The 16,711-nt window shown below is 42.9% G+C and overlaps 1 protein-coding gene across 1 annotated transcript in view; it reads right to left on the bottom strand.

Annotated features, from left to right (window-relative positions):
* The window catches only part of LOC126262680 (tensin-1), a 622,011-nt gene extending 607,713 nt beyond the window's left edge, over window positions 1-14,298 (bottom strand). Inside the window, exon 1 of the mRNA XM_049959456.1 lies at window positions 14,173-14,298. Coding sequence (XP_049815413.1) covers window positions 14,173-14,298 — 126 coding nt within the window. The remainder of the gene's footprint in view (window positions 1-14,172) is intronic.
* Between the last annotated feature and the right edge of the window lie 2,413 nt (window positions 14,299-16,711).

Below are 16,711 nucleotides of genomic sequence, written 5' to 3'. Positions count from 1 at the left end.
TGAGTGCTTGAGAGGTGTGCTGTGACCTACACCAATAAGTAAACGCTTTTGAATTTTCAGGTCTGCCTCCGTAGCTCGGTGATCAGCGTGTCTAGCTGCTATTTGGAAGACGAGGCTCCGCTTCTCGGTACTATCGGAGATTTTTCTTTGTTCGGAGGACCGGACCGGGAGACAAGAAAGCGGCAATGGCCGAAAGAGCAGTGCGCTGCCCTCATGGCCCTCCATAACACATCCGATGACGCCATTGGCAAAGGATAACACGGCGGTCGGTCGGTCCCAATTGGCTCATCACAGTCGAACGCGGGGCTGTACTTGCTTTTTTCCTCAGTTTCAGTGTTTATTGGCTAACAAACATTAATACAACTTAAATCGTCAAGCTTTGTACCTACGAAATATTGAAGTCCACGAGAAAGTAAACGAAATGGAAGCAAGAGAAACTACAAGTTACAAACGTTCACCGTCTGTCACTGGATGCTGTCATGTAAGCAAGTTCACTGTATTCACTTGGCAAGTGCCACGGTATCACAGATATTCTGAGGAAATGCTCCAAAGCCTAACACCTGTAGTCGAGCACCAGTCAAACAGTCCAACGGCAAAACAGCAGAGCGACAGCAGGAATTCGGCTCAGTCCAGCGGAATGGAATCATGTCCGTCTTGGCGGCAGTGGCGGTGAAAAGATGGTGGATGACCGAAGCTGGCGATAATCGGCTTAAACCTTCAACTGACGCTGGTACATACATATTCCGCTGGTCTTAATGGTGTTCAATACATTATTTAGATTGAAGCCCCAAAGAAACTGGTATAGGTATGCTTATTCAAATACAGAGATATGAAAACAGGCAGAATAAGGTGTTGCGACCGGCAACGCCTATATAAGACAACAAGTGTCTGGCGCAGTTGTTAGATCGGTTACTGTTGCTACAGTGGCAGGTTATCAAGACTGAAGTGAGTTTGAACGTGGTGCTATAGTTGGCGATGGGACACAGCGTATCCGAGGTAGCGACGAAGTGGGAATTTTCCCGTACGACCATTTCACGAGTGTTCCGTGAATATCAGGAATCTGGTACAACATGAAATATCCGACATCGCCGCGGCCGGAAAAAGATCCTGCAAGATCGGCACCAACGACGACTGAAGAGAATCCTTCAACGTGGCAAAGTGCAAGCCTTCCGTAAATTGCTGGAGATTTCAATGCTGGGCCATCAGCAAGTGTCAGCGTGCGAACCATGCAACGAAACATCGTCGATATGGGCTTTCGGAGGCGAAGGTCCACTCGTGGTACCCTTGATGACTGCACGCCAAATGCTTTATGTCTCGTCTTGGCCCGTCAACACCAACAACCGACAGTTGATGACTGGAAACATGTTGCTTGGTCAAACGAGTCTCGCTTCGAATTTTATCAAGCGGATGGACGTGTACGGGTATGGAGACATCCTCATGAATCCATGGACCCAGCATGTCAACAGGGGACTGTTCAAGCTGGTGGAGGCTTGGTAATGGTGTGGGGCGTGTGCAGTTGGCGTGATATGGGGTCCCTGATACGTCTAGATACGACTCTTGACAGGTGACACATACGTGAGCATCATGACCAATCAACTGCATCCATTCATGTCCATTATGCATTCCGACGGACTTGGGCGATTCCAGCAGGACAATGCGACACCCCACACGTCCAAAACTGCTACAGAGTGCCTCCAGGAACACTTTGCCGAGTTTAAACACTTCCGCTGCCCACCAAACTCCCAAGAAATGAACATTATTGAGCATATCTGGGATGCCTTGCAACGTGCTGTTCAGAAGAGATCTCCACCCCCTCGTACTCTTACGGAATTATGGACAGCCCTGCAGGATTCATGGTGTCAGTTCCCTCCAGCAACATTAGTCGATTCCATGCCACGTCGCGCTGCGTCACTTCTGCGTGCTCGCGGGGGCCCTACGCGATATTAGGCAGGTGTACGTGTTTCTTTGGCCCTTCTGTGTATTGCAAACAATAGGTTTTATTGGTATTAATATATTCACAATAGTTTCTTTGATAAGTACGAATACCACTATTATGTTTCGATGCGGGTAGGCTTGAAATATCAAGGAATAAGTGAGTATGGCTATTTACCGATGGCCTTTGAGGCTACCGTCTTCAGGTCTGGTTTCGTGTTCAGATATCTTTCGTGACCTGTGGATTTGCTCTTCTGATACCTCACGATATAAAGAACCGTGAGTTCAATTCACAATAACATTTCCTTCATTCAAAAGTCAATGCGGGAGTCATTTGTAAGCATATTTATAGCTAGATCTTTTCCGCGCCGTACACGAAAACGAACAGATTGTCGTGAATTCAGTTCGTGGTTAAATCCGATTTTACCTATTCAGTATTGTGAAATGCTTCATATAGCAAAAAATTTTTCACAAATTCTCTATACAATGTTAATCGCTGAGGCACTACAAATTTCTCCTGAGGTTGTATTTATTGTAGGATTATTGTAGGATTATTACTGACAATACGTAACACGACGAAAACAGTTTATGCATATATGTCAATGTAATAGGCATATTATTTTATAATTTTTGTTTGGTAAGTACCAAGTGTTGTTTTTGTTTAAAGTACCAGAAAGATAATTTTCATGGTTTCTGTTCACAGTTACGCTGAAATATAAATGTTTTTTTGAATAGTTAATGTAAGGACCAAATGACACTGCGTGCAGCGCAAAAAAAAGAAGACCATTACGTTGATGTAAACATTATCTTCAGGTGTGAATGAATTCAGTATTAAACAGATTTTAGATGTCAACAAAGCACAGACAGTAAACCATATTCTTACGATCTATTATCGAAATTATTTCTGCGGGCTTCTTCAGTACAGTCTCGGCGATAAAAAAAATTTAATTTCCCGACGTCAAAGCACGCCGGCCCTTCCCTTTCTGTCGTCTGGAGAAGGCAGACTCATTTCCTGTCGACCGGTATCCTCACTCCTCAGAGTCATGCAGAACCTTCCATCTGCTACGAGATGGCTTTGGCTGCTTCCTGCTCCCCAGGGCCCTCGGTTTTTAGTTCCATGGTGTGTGTGAGAGAGAGAGAGAGAGAGAGAGAGAGAGAGAGAGAGAGAGAGAGATAGAGAGCGAGGTGGTGAAGACCAAAAGAACAAAGATTTACGGATACCACTGCAGAGGAAGCATTTCTAAGAATGAGTAAGCCAAAGCAAAGAGCAAACCATGATTTTAGAAGCTCTCCAAATCACAAAACATATTAGAATTAAATATAAGACGGAAATTCGCATAAAATATTTTTAGCGAAATTAATCAATGTTGTACACATAGCAAAAGTTCTAAGCTAGTGGTATATGTAAATTAGAAACTTTAAACAAACACACATGCAGCTTTTCGCGGGTGATGCTGTAGTATACAGAGAAGCTGCAGTATTAGAAAATTGCAGCAAAATGCAGGAAGATCTGCACCGGATAGGCACTTGGTGCAGGGAGTGGCAACTGAACCTTAACATAGACAAATGTAATGTATTGCGAATACATAGAAAGAAGGATCCTTTATTGTATGATTATATGATAGCGGAACAAACACTGGTAGCAGTTACTTCTGTAAAATATTTGGGAGTATGCGTACGGAAAGATTTGAAGTGGAATGATCATATAAAATTAATTGTTGGTAAGGCGGGTGCCGGGTTGAGATCCATTGGGAGGGTCCTTAGAAAATGTAGTCCATCAAGAAAGGAGGTGGCTTACAAAACACTCGTTCGACCTATACTTGAGTATTGCTCATCAGTGTGGGATCCGTACCAGGTCGGGTTGACAGAGGAGATAGAGAAGATCCAAAGAAGAGCGGCGCGTTTCGTCACAGGGTTATTTGGTAAGCGTGATAGTGTTACGGAGATGTTTAGCAAACTCAAGTGGCAGACTCTGCAAGAGAGGCGCTCTGCATCGCGGTGTAGCTTGGTGCCCAGGTTTCGAGAGGGTGCGTTTCTGGATGAGGTATCGAATATATTGCTTCCCCCTACTTATACCTCCCGAGGAGATCACAAATGTAAAATTAGAGGGATTCGAGCGCGCACGGAGGCTTTCCGGCAGTCGTTCCTCCCGCGAACCATACGCGACTGGAACAGGAAAGGGAGGTAATGACAATGGCATGTAAAGTGCCCTCCGCCATACACCGTTGGGTGGCTTGCGGAGTATAAATGTAGATGAAGATGTAGACATAGAAGACAGATACATGCATATGTGCACAAACGATGCGTGTAATAAGTTGGTCCTCATACAAGAACTTCTTGAACACAGCTCTTTAAACAATCAGACTTACTCACAACAGCTTTACATTACATTCGCTCCCTTAGAAAGTTTGACGTCGGAAAGCAATCAGTTTGAAACAACAGTAACATTCACAAACATAAAACCAGAAACAGAAATGATTTACACTCCCTGCATCAATCTTAGTGAAGAGGGAAAGACAGAGGCATTCGCTCATAAAAATCTTTAATATTTATCCAGTGATTTCATGAATTTAGTGCGTAATAAAATGACCTTCAAACACAAACTGAAATGAAATCTGTTTTGCAACACTTTATACTCCATGGAATATTTTTGAACTTTTAGGTCGCAAATTACACTCCTGGAAATTGAAATAAGAACACCGTGAATTCATTGTCCCAGGAAGGGGAAACTTTATTGACACATTCCTGGGGTCAGATACATCACATGATCACACTGACAGAACCACAGCCACATAGACACAGGCAACAGAGCATGCACAATGTCGGCACTAGTACAGTGTATATCCACCTTTCGCAGCAATGCAGGCTGCTATTCTCCCATGGAGACGATCGTAGAGATGCTGGATGTAGTCCTGTGGAACGGCTTGCCATGCCATTTCCACCTGGCGCCTCAGTTGGACCAGCGTTCGTGCTGGACGTGCAGACCGCGTGAGACGACGCTTCATCCAGTCCCAAACATGCTCAATGGGGGACAGATCCGGAGATCTTGCTGGCCAGGGTAGTTGACTTACACCTTCCAGAGCACGTTGGGTGGCACGGGATACATGTGGACGTGCATTGTCCTGTTGGAACAGCAAGTTCCCTTGCCGATCTAGGAATGGTAGAACGATGGGTTCGATGACGGTTTGGATGTACCGTGCACTATTCAGTGTCCCCTCGACGATCACCAGTGGTGTACGGCCAGTGTAGGAGATCGCTCCCCACACCATGATGCCGGGTGTTGGCCCTGTGTGCCTCGGTCGTATGCAGTCCTGATTGTGGCGCTCACCTGCACGGCGCCAAACACGCATACGACCATCATTGGCACCAAGGCAGAAGCGACTCTCATCGCTGAAGACGACACGTCTCCATTCGTCCCTCCATTCACGCCTGTCGCGACACCACTGTAGGCGGGCTGCACGATGTTGGGGCGTGAGCGGAAGACGGCCTAACGGTGTGCGGGACCGTAGCCCAGCTTCATGGAGACGGTTGCGAATGGTCCTCGCCGATACCCCAGGAGCAACAGTGTCCCTAATTTGCTGGGAAGTGGCGGTGCGGTCCCCTACGGCACTGCGTAGGATCCTACGGTCTTGGCGTGCATCCGTGCGTCGCTGCGGTCCGGTCCCAGGTCGACGGGCACGTGCACCTTCCGCCGACCACTGACGACAACATCGATGTACTGTGGAGACCTCACGCCCCACGTGTTGAGCAATTCGGCGGTACGTCCACCCGGCCTCCCGCATGCCCACTATACGCCCTCGCTCAAAGTCCGTCAACTGCACATACGGTTCACGTCCACGCTGTCGCGGCATGCTACCAGTGTTAAAGACTGCGATGAAGCTCCGTATGCCACGGCAAACTAGCTGACACTGACGGCGGCGGTGCACAAATGCTGCGCAGCTAGCGCCATTCGACGGCCAACACCGCGGTTCCTGGTGTGTCCGCTGTGCCGTGCGTGTGATCATTGCTTGTACAGCCCTCTCGCAGTGTCCGGAGCAAGTATGGTGGGTCTGACACACCGGTGTCAATGTGTTCTTTTTTCCATTTCCAGGAGTGTATGATCCACGAAACATGCAAATAACTAATTAACATGTCTTAATCGTACTGTTCAATAATTTTTTTAAAGTGTACATATATCACGGAGAGGTAAAAACATTACAAATGCTATAAACATTGGCTCATCTCATGGCTTTTCTGCAATTCTGTCACAGTGTGTGCTAAGAATTTTGTTTATGGATTTCTCAAAATACATTAAACAGAATCAGTCGGAGAGCGCCTATACGGTACAGAAAATTTCTCGTTGACAAGACGCACGTTTTTGCCTCTCTCTGCCAGTTCGCCAGAGAGTGAGAGATAAACACTTGTTGTCGTGCTAGCGCTTGGACTCTTCCGCCTTCGGGATGCCGATGTTTTGGTCCGACGCCTCTCGCCGCCCTCGGGTCAAGTGGCAGAGTCAAAGCCGACTTGAGGGCGTCTGTGGCAGAGAGCCGCCAGAAACAAACGCTCTTCTTTTCAGCCTGCCCCATCTCTGGCTGCTTCTCTGCGGTATCGCCAGCAACCGAGCTACGTAACTACACGGGCAGCAAAATGCAGTGCCAACGTCACCTTCATTAAATCATCGGTACACGGACATGTAAATGCATTCTGATATTTGTTTAGTAGCACAGTTTTCATGATACACTAGGGCCTTCTGAAACTACTCTATAATGAACAGAAGTCGGATGATTAGATACGAAATTAAACTTCCAAAAAAGTTCTATGCTATCGTGTCGGAAGACAAATACGAACACCATGAAAAGATCTGTTTGTCTACATTGATTGTGAACCATTCAAAAAATGTATTCAAATGAGTGTTTATTCTTAAGGGACCAAACTGCTGAGATCATCGGTCCCTAGACTTACACATTACATAAAGTAACTTAACTTACGCTAACAACAACAACACACACACACCCATGCCCGAGGAAGAACTCGGACCTCCGGCGGGAGGGGCCGCGCAATCCGTGACGTGGCGCCTCAAACCGTGCGGCCACTCCGCGCAGTGAACCATTCTAACAGGAAAATTATCAGTTTCAACGTTGACGACACTCTGAGTTGACGTTCTTCTCGCCCTGTGACGAACATCGGATTTTGCGCAGAATCTGTTTACATCGAACGTTGTCTGTAAATACCAATCTAGACTGCGTTGTTTTAACGTAAGTAAATGGTAAGCAAATGTCAGCAAATGGTAAGTAAATTCATTAACCAACGGTTCGAGTGGAAAGTATACTTTAATCTGCCTTGTGTTTCGGATAATTGAAAATGTAGGGTTGTGTCTTCGCAGTTTGTGGCGTGGACAGACACAGTAATCGTGTCTTTCTTCAGTAGAACACTAAGATTTTGATGGGAATGAAGAATCACCTGGCGCTCTTCTCAACTGTTGCGATTAAAATATACTGAAAAAGTAAGCAAGCATTTAGAGTGCATGTATTAAAATTTGATATTTAGAAGCTAGAGGTTATCATGATGTTTTTCTGAACAAAGAAAGCCGATTAAACATATTTATGTTAACATACGAGGGTCATTTTTTAGGCAAGGAGATGTCCCAGAACTCTTTGTCATTTGTGGAAGTACGACTTGTGGTTTCAAAAACATAATTTTTGCCATGATATCAGTGACTTGATATATTAACAAACAAACCTACTTCATCAATTTAATGTTACAAAAAAGTCACTAGAGATATAATTTTATTTAGAGAACAGTATAAAAAAACCACAATTAATGAAGTATCTGTAGATTTTGTATTGAATAAAACGTTTTTGGAATCAGGCACATTTTTTATTATTTTCCTACGTCCAACGGAGATTTTGGAAGACCGTATTCACCCCAAATACAAATAATCAGAAAAAATAATAAGATTAACACTGTTCTTTCCATTCACCGTTCTTTGCAGGATAAGAAGACGCACCAAGGTTTTTTTATGTTATAAAAGCATGGGGTAGGTCCCAAATCTAACTATAAGTCTAATGTTAGGCACAACCTTATAAGGTCTTATAATTTGGAATTCTTTCTAACGCGAATTCTTTACAGACGAATGGAAAAACTGGTAGAAGCCGACCTCGGGGAAGATCAGTTTGGATTCCGTAGAAATGTTGGAACACGTGAGGCAATACTGACCCTACAACTTATCTTAGAAGAATGATTAAGGAAAGGCAAACCTACGTTTCTAGCATTTGTAGAGTTAGAGAATGCTTTTGACAATGTTGACTGGAATTCTTTCAAATTCTGAAGGTGGCAGGGGTAAAATATAGGGAGCGAAAGGCTATTTACAATTTGTACAGAAACCAGATGGCAGTTATAAGAGTCGAGGGACATGAAAGGGAAGCAGTGGTTGGGAAGGGAGTGAGTCAGGGTTGTAGCCTCTCCCCGATACTATTCAATCTGTATATTGAGCAAGCCGTAAAGGAAACAAAAGAAAAGTTCGGAGTAGGTATTAAAATCCATGGAGAAGAAATAAAAACTTTGAAGTTCACCGATGACATTGTAATTCTGTCAGAGACAGTAAAGGACTTGGAAGAGCAGTTGAATGGAATGGACAGTGTCTTGAAAGGTGGGTATAAGATGAACATCAACAAAAGCAAAACGAGGATAATGGAATGTAGTCGAATTAAATCGGGTGATGCTGAGGGAATTAGATTAGGAAATGTGACACTTAAAGTAGTAAAGGGGTTTTGCTATTTGGGGAGCAAAATAACGGATGATGGTCGAAGTAGAGAGGATATAAAATGTAGACTGGCAATGGCAAGGAAAGCGTTTCTGAAGAAGAGAAATTTGTTAACATCGAGTATTGATTTAAGTGTTAGGAACTCGTTTCTGAAAGTATTTGTATGGAATGTAGCCATGTATGGAAGTGAAACGTGGACGATAACTAGTTTAGACAAGAAGAGAATAGAAGCTTTCGAAATGTGGTGCTACAGAAGAATGCTGAAGATTAGATCAGCAGATCACATAACTAATGAGGAGGTACTGAATAGATTTGGGGAGAACAGGAGTTTGTGGCACAACTTGACTAAAAGAAGGGATCAGTTGGTAGGACATGTTCTGAGGCATGAAGGGATCACCAATTTAGTACTGGAGGGCAGCGTGGAGGGTAAAAATCGTAGAGGGAGACCAAGAGATGAATACACTAAGCAGATTCAGAAGGATGTAGGCTGCAGTAGGTACTGGCAGATGAAGAAGCTTGCACAGGATAGAGTAGCATGGAGAGCTGCATCAAACCAGTCTCAGGACTGAAGACCGCAACAACAATTTGGATTTAAGATTATCATTTTTTTTCTTTTAAACTGAAACCTATTTCTATCCGCCCCATTTTATGATTAGTTACAGATAACAGGGGCATCGCAGTGTGTGAGCGAAATGGCGCGGCAACAGGAAACGTATTACAAAGATTGAAGTACACGGGACAGTACGAGTCTAGGGGGCAAAACGTCTAAATTGCACACATATTCACCGTGAAATTTTGGTGGTATGTGGACCATATGCAATTTTGCGTCCTGCCGTTGTGAAATGGTATCAACAATCTGAATAACGCCGCACAGACGTGTGTGATGCGGATCGGTAAGTCCAGACCTTACACCACGTTATTTCCACCCTTTCGGTAAGCCTGCGGGGGAGAGATTTTTCAACGACGAGCCACATAGGGGTTCTCGGATGGTTCCGTGACCAGCTCACATATTGCACTTACTCGTATGTAATGATTTGGATGTGGCTGCCACATTGGACTTCACAGAACAACAACGACCACTTAACACCATCAGGATCTTTACTATCGTCGAGGAATTGAACGGTAGGTAGCACGTTCCGACCGATGTTTACAGATACTTGGTGACTATGTTGACGAACAGCGTCATGTATTTGTCTCTGAGGTGTAGTGCAGTTTTCAAAAAGATACGTGGTCTGCCATTATAATCTGTAAATTCGTTTCTGAAGCCCCCTCGTGTACATATGCAATAGAACTCTTTTCTGACTAATTTCAGCAGCTTTATAAACGTTGCCAAAAGTGTGCAGCAGGCAAACGATGTCACTGACAAGGCGAGTGAAGGTATTTGTTCGTATATATCGTTTTATTTGTTGTGACAACGTTCACCGTACAGTGCATACAGATCGCTGAGAATATGAAAAATCCGCTTGAGAATCTTTCGTTCGAGAATCTTTCATATTATCTGTTATACGTTAAAGTTCATCTTTGATATTACAGTACATATCAGCAACAATTTGAGACTCTTAGGCGGTGACAGAGTTATCTAACCGGACAACCGTCCCTGACACCACTATATACTTAATGTCATCGCACAGCTGTAGCCAATGCTGAACGCAACCAAGGGTAATGCGCATCCACTACGTGAAAGGTGCAGAAACGTCGGTGTTAGAACATTAACACAAAGTAGGGATGTAATTTCAATATATATGAGATTATTATATTAACAGGAACCCCTATTTTCATTATCGGTTTTGCGCTGAACTGGTGTCACAGTAGATAGACTGGCGCACGTACGCAATGTTTGTTTTTGTTCTGCCAATGTAGTCCTGTCAATATCACACGCAAATAATTTTATGAAGAACGTGTTGCGTGTAATTTATTCCCTCCAACTGCAGATCAGAGTCGCGTTTATTTTAAATGACTCAGTGCAGAGTAATGTGAAATTTACTGTTTTTCTCCCAAAATTTATGTTTCCAATCTAGAATGAAGTTATAATATTTGTGCTGGTTTAGTACTATGCTTGAGTACAGCTTCAGATACAAACCAAAGGAAAGGTAGTAACACACTAGGAAACCTCACGCTAATATTGTGTAATACTGATTCTTGTGCTGACAATGGCCACAATTTGTCGAGGAACGATGTGTGTGCTTCGATACATTGAGAAATCGTGCTAATATTTGATTTCAGACTTTTCTTAATCCTACTAAAATTTAATGTTGTATAGCAACTTGCAAAACAACTTACATTATTTCAACGAATGTAGCCAAACACTGACGAAATAATATTTATGTAGGTTTTTAAAAATTTAGTATAATGTCGGTTTTTATTTAGGTATATATTACAAGGCTGCTTTCATCCTCCATTCACGTGAACCATAAACTTACAACTTTAACTGTACTGTGAAGTTTCGTGGTTTGTAGAAAGAGTACCTTGTTCAAAAGCTAATGGACTATTCGGTCGCTAGCAAGTACCACTACTTCACGCAACCATGTGAGGCAAATCCCTCCAGTATAGGCAACCGCAATAACAGTTGTGCAGAGCGGGCTGTCGCGCATCAGGCGTTTAAAATTCCCGAGCAACAGGCCAGTTCATAAGAATTTCAGTCTGTAAACGAATAATAGCCGGCCGCGGTGGTCTAGCGGTTCTAGGCGCGCAGTCCGGAACCGCGCGACTGCTACAGTCGCAGGTTCGAATCCTGCCTCGGGCATGGATGTGTGTGATGTCCTTAGGTTAGTTAGGTTTAAGTAGTTCTAAGTTCTAGGGGACTGATGACCACAGATGTTAAGTCCCATAGTGCTCAGAGCCATTTGAACCATTTTTTTGAAACGAATAATAAATCAAGTACGTAAGAACAGTACAGAAAATAAGTATGTATGATTTTGGTAATAAATGAGTCAGTGTTGCTGCGTACCTTCCACACGAGTGAAAGGTACTGACTTCAAGGAAAAAATAGCGTACTGAATGGATTTGCATTATTGTTAACCATTCTTTTCAGTTTCAAATGGCTCCAGGCAACAGCTCACACAACCTATTACAATTTATTTATTTTCTGTGAAAATGAAAATTCACGTATTAGCATGAATATAAATATATTGAACCTTGTGTTATTCGAATTTAAACTTTAATTACAGACTAATTAAATTATAAATGCAAGCAAATAAGGAGTAAGTGTTAATTACTGAAGGTATTTTAATTCAGTCTTTACAACTACAAGAACATCCGTGTTTTTAACACCAAAACATCAGCGGTAGTCTGTAATGAAAGATATTTACAAAATGATTTGCTTTCTAGATCGAAAAACAGTTCGTTACAGAAGATGTTGATTTTATTAAGGTATTTTACGCTTGATTTTCGCTCTCATCAGCACGTTTGCACTTTTTGAGCACGTTTTTAAGCTATTCCTTTGTTTAGCATTGTTGATTCCGGCCTAAACTCACTCTGATTTAGAGAACTATGCATTCCTCCATGTGAAACAGACCACAGTATTATACTTCTTCTGTTTATAGCTTTCTGGCTAAAAGTTTTATTTAAATAAAACAAAACGCGATTAGTGACAGAAACACACATTTTGTTGTAGCTGCAACGACGGATTTTAAATACCTTCAATAATTTTGAAGCAAATACGGAGAATATAGCAACACAAATGAAGAAGTAAATTTTAAATTTACTTGGTGATTTCTTTCACAAAGTCTAATAAACTTAGAAATAAAGTTTGAGTCCCGCTTCAACACACAGATTTAATCCCCCAAAAATTCCAAATAAACGCACAAATCGCTCCAGACTGAAATTTCACTGTGGGAACTCACAAAAACATTCATAGAGCGATTGTAACGAAAGGAAAAAAATGCACTTGTATTACGAGAATGATTAATAGTGATTGCGGTCCTAATTTGTATCCATGAACTGTACGACAACAACTAAACTAATTTACATTCCCCGCGATTTCGTCATGCTAAGTCTCAGTAATAACCTTCTTCGTTTTATTTGTTATCGATTCTCATATCACACTTACTGTATGTTTCGGATGCAGCTAAGATATTGGATTCCACAGAAACAACAAATACCACTTACCAACACTATGCTGTTTACTGTCTATCGTTCTGTTGTGGAGACTTCGTTTATTAACAACTCAAAGTTTCTAATTGAGTCCACAATAATGTTTGTATTATTTATTCTGATTTATGTCGTTAATTCTCATTACAGAACTTACTTTGGCGTAAAGCCTTTACGAGATACCGTAAATTAAATAAAAAATCTCGCAGAGCAATTAACATATAAAACAAGCAGCTTTGTCGATAGTGCTGATTTAAGTACGAGGGGCGTTCAATAAGTAATGCAAAATATTTTCTTTCTCGGCCAAAAGTTGGAAAAATGGGAAGTTGTTGTGGGATATCGTGGGATATCCTCGCTTCAGCCTCTATAGTTTCATGTAGTTCCAACACGTGCGGCGCTATACGTAGCTTTCAAAATGACGTCTGTAATGGAGATGTGTTACAAGCAGAGAGCTGTCTTTGAGGTTATTTTGCCGGAAAACCAGGCATCTCAGTCAGATATTCACAGGCACTTGCAGAATGTCTACGGAGACGTGGCAATGAACAAAAGCACTGTGAGTCGTCGTGCGATGCGTCTATCACGGTCGCAACAAGGTCGAGCAAACCTGTCCCAGCTCCCGTGTGCCGGCCGCCGGCCGACCGCACACAGCTGTGACTCCTGTAATGTTGGAGTGTGCGGACACTCATTCGACGTGATCGACGGATTACAGTCAAACATTTCGATGCACAACTGGATGTCTCTGCTGCTAGTGGTCACACACTCCCAAAATTTCATTGGACAGCTCTTCCTCACCCTTACTGGAGCCAGGAATTTACACTTTCCGACTACCACATGTTTGGCTCAATGAAGAATGCACTCCACGGAAAGCAGTACGTGGACGATGAGAAGATTATTGAAGCAGCGAAACGTCGGCTCCGACGTCGACCAGCAGAGTGGTACCGTGCGGGAATACAGGCGGTGCCAGTAAGGTGGCGCAAGACCGTCGAATTGAACGGAGATTGTGTTGAAAAAAGAGTTGTATTACTTATTGAACACCCCTCGCATATAAATAAGGCGAGTGGTCGAATCAAATGAAAATCCAAGACTGGTCATTGTTATTTTTAGTGACATCGTTCCCCAAACAGATGCAAAACGGTAAAATGGAAACGTTTGGCTTGTATAGTACGTCTGTACAGCGTTTTTCGCGCCGAAAAATTTCATTTTGTAAATAAAAAAAGTATTGCAGTTTCCACTGAAGAACACGAAGAGTTGAGAAATTTATTAAAGTTTCGAGTATATTACATCATTTTATCTGAAGTGGTGAAATAAAGTCTTTGGTGTGAAGGATGCTGTTGACTAATGTTACTTTCTATAGTGTGTTGACTGTCTACTGATTTGAGCTTTGCTTAACATGGTACCAGTGTGGTTACCAATACGTCAGTATCAGACGCGGCGCCGTCAGGTAGAGATACGTGCACGAACAGAGCGGTGCCAGATTGCCGTGCAGACATCGATGCGGGGGCGAAAGTGCACCGTGGGGGCGCGGGCGCCTTCATTAGGGGAGGTCGTTTTCAATCGCGGGCGCGCCCCTCTCCCCCCTCTCCCCCCCCCCCCCCCCCCTCTCATACCCAGGTTCACAACTCACAGCGGGACACCTCGTTACTGCAGAAAGGCTTCACGGAACGCGTTTACACCAGGAAACGTCTCCACGCAGTAGCGTGCAAGTCGTGGCAGATGCTTAACCTTTGTCGCAAGACGAAAGGGTCCTTCTGCACCGTCTCATCTTAAGCACATTTTGTTTCCAGAAATTTATTGGCACGTTTTTTAAAACATCCGCGGAAGCGGAATGTGTATAAGATGAAACAATTAACCCATTTTTCCCATGAATTTTACGCCTGCTTTTGCAAAACACAAATTCTTCCCAATATGTTTATTCATACCTTTTTTGAGCAGATCTGTACTATCATTAGAGGTTGTTTGCGTTCACTACATATACGAGAGCTATTCGGAAAGTGAGGAACGATCGGTCGCGAAATGAAAACCACTGTCAAAATCGGAGGAGGCTATTCACAGACGTTTTGGGCAGTGTCTCCGGTATGATCGTCGATCGCATCAAGACGCTCTTTTCCGTTATGAGTGCACTGTGAGCGAGTAAAGGTGACTAGAACAACAATGTCTCTCACCAAGTAGGAGGGATCACTGAGAGGCTTCGCCTTAATGAACGCAGCCCACCTAACACAACTGCCACGCACTTCCTTCTGCAGGGGCAGTGAAGACGCTCCTGCAGCCTTTTCGATGGGAAGTGTTCGGTCACCCACAACACAGCCCTAATTGGCTCGTACTATCATCTCTCTTCACATGAAACGCTGGATACGAAGAAAACACTTGGGTGCAGACTACACGATATAGACCAGCGTAGAGAATTATCGGAAAGCACAGGCGGCTGCCTTCTATGACGATGGTGTTGGAAATTTGGTATAACGCTCCGACAAATGTCTGAGTCGGAACGGCGACTATGTAGGGAAGTACATAGGTGCAGGTAAATGTGTAAAGAAAACAGTTTTGATTTTCGCTGTGGTTTCCATTTCGCGACTGATCGTTCCTTACTCTCCGAACAATCCTCGTAGAATGTATGTACATTAGGTAAACAATCAGTCATTCCAGCAGACATCACGCTAATACCATATAGCGATGGTATTATACGACGATCCGCCGCGAACGGTTCAGCTGTACCGCAGCAGCCATCTGGCGGAAGAATTAGCAGACACATCATCCGGCAACAGAAAGCAGTTCTAAACTCCCGTGATCCACGCACGAGCACTATATGGCGATAACTGCCGCATTCGCACTGGATGACGATAACTAGCCCACGAGTAGAAGTCGGTACTTCGAGTATTACCGTTTGTTATTGCTTATGACATAGTGTTGTCGCTGACGTCTATGGTCAACAGCTAATTTCAGGTTTCCTATTGGATACTCTGCGAGTTTTTCAAAGATTAAGTTTTCATAAATGCCGTAATTAATATTTTGCAAACAAACTTTTTACTATACAAGCAGATTACGATAAGCATTGTCTGAACTGACTGCTTTGTATTCTAGAAACAGAATGGACGAGACAAGCATAATCTACGTAATTCAGGCGTACAGTGAGGAAAGTTTGTCTGTACGATCATCACGACCCGCAGCATCATAATAACGTACGTCGGAAATCGTTTATTTCTGTATAAATACCAATATAACTTTATATGTCAGCTTTTCGATTTGTATATAAGTAATGCCGTATTTGACGAAAGGTCACGTTTGATTTTATTGCGTATTTTGTTTTATTTCAACATGCCAGGAAGGGGAAACTGGCAATAGTCGGCGAGAGAGTCCGGTCACGCAGATAATAAATGAGTAGTTCAATTCGTACTTCAGACTAGGTGAAACTGCCTCCTACATTACTCTGTCACTTGAGCGAATTCCTTCCTTTATCATCGACAGCAGCTTGTAGAAATAAGCCACGTCCATTCCACGGAATGTTGAAATTCCTACGGATCTGCCAGGGAAATAGCTGCAAAAATAACTGCATCTTCAATGAGCAAAATTCTGTATAAACGTGAATTTAGGTAAACACATTCTTGTGATACTAAGTATCATAAAACGAATAGTGCAAACCATAATTCAGAACAGTAATAAGATAATTGCCAAAAACGTTGAAAAGCCAAGATAGTACAAATATTTCTTTATTTAAAACAACCGGTTTCGACAGACTTTGTTGTCATCCTCAGGTCTTAAAAAAATCTTTTTGTTATGAAACGTGTTCATTTTCAGCTGGACCAGAAGATGACAGCAAAGTCTGTCGAAACCGATTCTTATACATAAAGAAGTATTTATGCGATCTTTGCTTTTGAATGTTTTAGCAAGTGAAACAGATCGCTCCTTCTGTCTTCTCAAAATAAGAAAATCCAATAAGATACTTCCGAGACA

The sequence above is a fragment of the Schistocerca nitens genome, chromosome 6 (assembly GCF_023898315.1).
Source record: "Schistocerca nitens isolate TAMUIC-IGC-003100 chromosome 6, iqSchNite1.1, whole genome shotgun sequence".
Lineage (NCBI taxonomy): Eukaryota > Metazoa > Arthropoda > Insecta > Orthoptera > Acrididae > Schistocerca > Schistocerca nitens.
This window is presented reverse-complemented; position numbering and strand designations above follow the sequence as displayed.